This window comes from Nematolebias whitei, chromosome 6, assembly GCF_014905685.2.
Source record: "Nematolebias whitei isolate Nwh7 chromosome 6, NemWhi1, whole genome shotgun sequence".
Taxonomy (NCBI): Eukaryota; Metazoa; Chordata; class Actinopteri; order Cyprinodontiformes; family Rivulidae; genus Nematolebias; species Nematolebias whitei.
Window position 1 is genome coordinate 17,874,044 of NC_056503.1, and position 4,697 is coordinate 17,878,740.

Sequence of the window (4,697 nt, forward strand, 5' to 3'; positions counted from 1 at the left end):
CTCACTCAGTCTCTTGTGGATCATGCGTGGCAGAATGTGGGAAGATGCATGAAGTGGGGATCCGCCTCTATAAACTCTGGCCTGACAGTCCTTTATGAAATACTGTAACCATCAGGCCATGTTTTAAATGTTCTGATTAAATGTTCATGCATTTTCCCACATTCTGCCACGCATGATCCACAAGAGACTGAGTGAGTGAGAAAGCTGCACTCTGGCTGACAGTGGAGCTGCTGCATGTGAATAAGTGGAGATGAAGGCAGGAGCGTGATCTGGTGTTGCCTTCGATGAATGCTGCACAGCTGCTGGAAAACTGCAGCATCACTCGTTCATCCGGATGCAGGTTCTGGAGCAGAATTTGTGTTTCTAGGTAAATATGAGTTTTTCCAGCCAAAACTTATTTAATGATTTAAACTCTTTACATAAACAGCTCAGCCAAAGAGACCTGCCTTCAACTTGTTACTGTATTTTTCATACATAAGGTGCACCTGATTATAAGGTGCATTAAGCAAAATAACAACATTTTGACAGATTTTTGAGCGCCATGTATCACATAAAATTGGTTAGAGGCCAGTAAGCACAACCAGAATTAATACATAAGGCGCATCAGATTATAAGGCTCACTGTTGATTTTTGAGAAAATGAAAAGATTTTAAGTGCGCCTTATAGTCTGAAATATACGGCACTCTCTCCTGAGCCTCACAAACCTCAAAATAAAAGCATTTTTTGCTATTATTAGTCATAAAAAAGGACATTATAAAAGTGCTGTTTTCATTTCTACCCATTTCCTTTTTTAACCCCCCCCCCCCCCACACACACACACACATTATAGCAGGGATTTTTAAAAAATAAAACTGTACCTTTCTAATGATTGTCACGAAGGGACTCCCTTCAGCTCTTTCCTCAGAAGGATGGCAGGAGACTCGCAGGGGTTAGAGAAGGTGGGCCTGTGATAGGAAAGGTGCCGGTTCAACGCCCTATGCTGACATCAAAATGTGTGAAACACCCACACCTGCCTCCACCCTCATTTGCCCCACACTGGGCCCTTGAGCAAGGCCCTTAACCCCCACCATCTGCTCCCCCAGAGGTCTGTGGCAGCTCGGTGGTCTATGGTTGCAACAGGAAGGGCATCTGGCAAAAAACAGCTGACAAGTCTTTGTGCGACTTAGTTTTCTGTGGTGACCCCCGAAGAAGAGAACAGTCGAAATAAGAAGAACAAAAAATCTTTTTAATGACATGAGGTTAAAAGAGGAGAGGGCAAGTTGTAACGAGTCAATGAGTGACCAGATCCTGATGAAGAGCTGCATCACAAGGCCGTAGTCCAACTCCATGACGAAAACATTCATTATTAAAAAGAAAAAGCCTTGAAATGACAGCAGCAGATCAAAACACTGGACATTTAGTTTAGATTTTCTGCAGGTACCCCGGCTTGTTATTACTGGAGTACATCTAAAAAGGATTCAGATTACTTTGAAATGTGACTCTGCTCATGCTATTTTTTGCACAAGTGATGACACATTTTCAATGAAAGCATAATTTTGTGTTTGGAATAAATGAGAAAAAAAAAAGGCTAATTCCTGACATCCTTGTTTATGGTCAACCCCCTGCTGTCATGTTGCAGCTCCTGTTCTGTTTGACTTCATCTACCGCCCCCTGGTGTTCACAGAAGACATGACTCAGCCTGCTGCAGCTGAAACACACCATCTCTCACTTTGCTTCAGCATTAATATTACACTGGACACTACTGTTTCTAGAGTAACAGTGAACTTCCAATACTAAAATATAATTCACACTGAAATGAGCAGCTTTGTACAAGTTCAATCATCATCTCGACGCGACGGTAGGAAAAGTCTAAGATTCACAATGTGAGCCATCATAAACAGGAAGTCAAATGTAAAGATGCAAGAAGAAAATACTTTTCTGAGACGGTCAATCTGTGCTCAGTTCATCTGCAACTGCGCCAGTTTAGGAGAGTCTGGATTTCAACTGGTGCATGAAAGTAGCTCAAAGTAAATTGAATCAAAGTTACATCTAAAAATACTTTTAATTTAAAAAATGATTAGGAAAAAACTGTATTACTGGTACTTCAATTAAATGTTCTCCAAAGTAACTTTCAATACGTTACTTTCTCAAAATAAAGCACAACTTTGGGGTGAAGGGTGGGGATTGTTCAGATGTGGACTTTAACCGGACCTTTCCAGGACATTTAAGATTCTCCACAGGAGGGTGTCTTCAGCAGTGATACAGGTCTTTGTCCAGTTCAGAGACAAAGGCTGGTCCAGAAGACGGTCTCGTTCAGGAGCAAAACTTTTACAAGTTTCCCTCAAGAATGTCTCCATATTTTCCACCATCTGTCTTTAATTTTACTCTGACCAGTTCTCTGGTCTTCTTTGGTTAAAAAACCCAAAAAACTTCTTCACAGCTGAAGCTTAAAGTGACTGTGACGTAATAATTTTTATAAAAAATATGAATGCATTTTTGGAAAGATAACAGCAATGTATGGCAAAAAAAACCTGCTGAGACGAACAGGTGTTGAGATATTTTCATAAGCAATAGCAGGAAGTGATGTCATCGTTACAACGGCTAACACAAACACAAGAATTGATTATTTAGATTTTTTTTAATTCACTATCAGAGACAAAGAGTCAGAGTTCATATTGCTTTAATAAACAAAAACCAGGAAGTTCCCCTTTGATGTCACTTCCTGTTTTACTTTGCACCAAGTTCAAAAGAAAATGTGCCAGCATGTGACAAAATGGGTAAAATCGCCAAATTTCTTAAATATTGACGTTTTCTTCCTTTTTTTGTTGTTGTTGTAATTGTAGGGTAACTCTGAAAACTAATCACTGGATGTGCATCCACAGAGTCAACTCAAAGATGGCTGTCACAACAAAGCCATTATAACAAACAAATGGCTCGAACTCAGCCACTTTAACAGCTCAACTTTGGTGTGGTTGTAGCTGAGAGTCCTCCTCAGCACATACTTTGAGGGTTAACGGATCCCACGAAACGTTGCAGTTTCACTTAACGACAACACGACACCAACTCTGTTCCTTTACAACTCCTGAGACACAAAAAAAATGTCTGGGTTTGTTTGTATTGACGATTGATGTAGGCTAAAAGACTTCTTTTGATTTCTTTATTTGAACAAGGCTCTTTCAAACAAACATAAAGTCAAGATTGTCATTTGTTAGATTTGACTGAAAAACTAAATCATAGACAATATAAAAAGAATGAAAACATCCTACTTTATTGCATAGAAAAGCTGTCGTTTATGTATCAACTTTAAATAATCGAAACGTGATTTAAGGAGACTGCTTCTGGAGCCTTGTGCATTTGTTATTTAAAGAAAGCATCGTTGATCACGAGGAAAATCTATAATATTACACACATTTATTATTAAAACTGGAATGTCTAAATATGTTAAGACACAAATTCTATCTTTTATCATTCACGCTGTAAATGATAACCTTAATAATAGGCACAAATAATATTTTTACCTGTAGTATTTATGCAGAAATCTCCATAAAACAAACTTAGTGGCTAAAAAAAACCAGGGTGAACAGAAACCCATGAAGGCACATGCTGCTGCACTCACTCGTTTTGTGTCTTCTTGCTCCAGCGTCACTCTGAGCTACGTTTTTTTTACTTTAATGTTCGTAGTATTTCTACTTTAAAGTTCGTAGTATTTCTCTTTGCTTAGAGGTGAGACAGCTCAGAGGAGCCTGAGCTGTTCTAAGCTCTGCGAACGAGTCGATGAGGGTGGGGGATTGCTTCATATTCCCAGTAAAATCCCTTTGATTTGTCCCCTCGTTTGGCTAATTTAATAAACTCTTCGATCTGAAGCAGAACAGCCCGCTGCATCGACGTGCGAACATAATAAAATAAACAAGGAAGACCCCCACTAGAGTGCACTTGTGTTTAAGCTCTGCTGTGATAAACTGACACTTCAGGAGATTAAAGGTTAACGTTTTAAAAGCAGCTTGTGATTGGTCCAGTTAGTCCTAAAGCTGTGAGCTACAGCAGGTTTTGTGTTTCAGAACTGACCCAGAATCAGCCTGTTAGGAGGAGACGACCACAACGGCAGGGTTTTACCCATCTGGGCGGCCTGAAGAGTCCCACAGAAAGAGAGCAGTTCCAGTTCTGGTAAATCAGTCCCTCCTGGTTTCAGGGAGCTGCAGTGCTGACTCACACAGGTGGCTGTGGGCCAACTGATGGAGACGCTTCAGTTTGTGTCGGAGCGGGCGAAGCAGCCGTCGCACACTCGGACCGGGTGGTCCCAGCCTCTGGAGGGCACGGGTTTGATGTGTGTGGAACAGGGGCCACACACTCCCTGCCCACAGGCCCTGCAGTGGTGCTTGGACATGGCTGCAGTGAAGGTTTTGGAGCACTGATGGCACTGGATGATGTTCTGATCCGGCACCCAGTAATCTGGTCGAGCCACGTCCTTCACGAAACCTGAGGGGGGACAAAGGGACGAGTAACTCATTTAGGACAAATTTTCAAAAGGGATCAGCATACTCCCTAAAAAAAATCACTTATTAACTTCTGATATTTAAAGCTGCAGTTCAGTGGGGCTCAGTAAAGAAGTTGTGAGCAATCAATATCTTACCTGTTCTAGATACATTAGCTTTGAAAATAGCCTCAGTTGTAGAAACTGCTAAATTCTGATTGGATTTAAGATCTAACATTGTCTTAAG

The 4,697-nt window shown here is 40.9% G+C and overlaps 1 protein-coding gene across 1 annotated transcript in view; it reads right to left on the bottom strand.

Moving 5' to 3' along the window:
- Positions 1 to 3,451: 3,451 nt before the first annotated feature.
- si:ch211-11n16.2 (zinc finger FYVE domain-containing protein 1) overlaps positions 3,452 to 4,697 on the bottom strand; it is a 35,991-nt gene continuing 34,745 nt past the window's right edge. Inside the window, exon 12 of the mRNA XM_037678076.1 lies at positions 3,452 to 4,455. Within this exon, the coding sequence (XP_037534004.1) occupies positions 4,223 to 4,455 (233 nt within the window). The 3' untranslated portion in view covers positions 3,452 to 4,222. The remainder of the gene's footprint in view (positions 4,456 to 4,697) is intronic.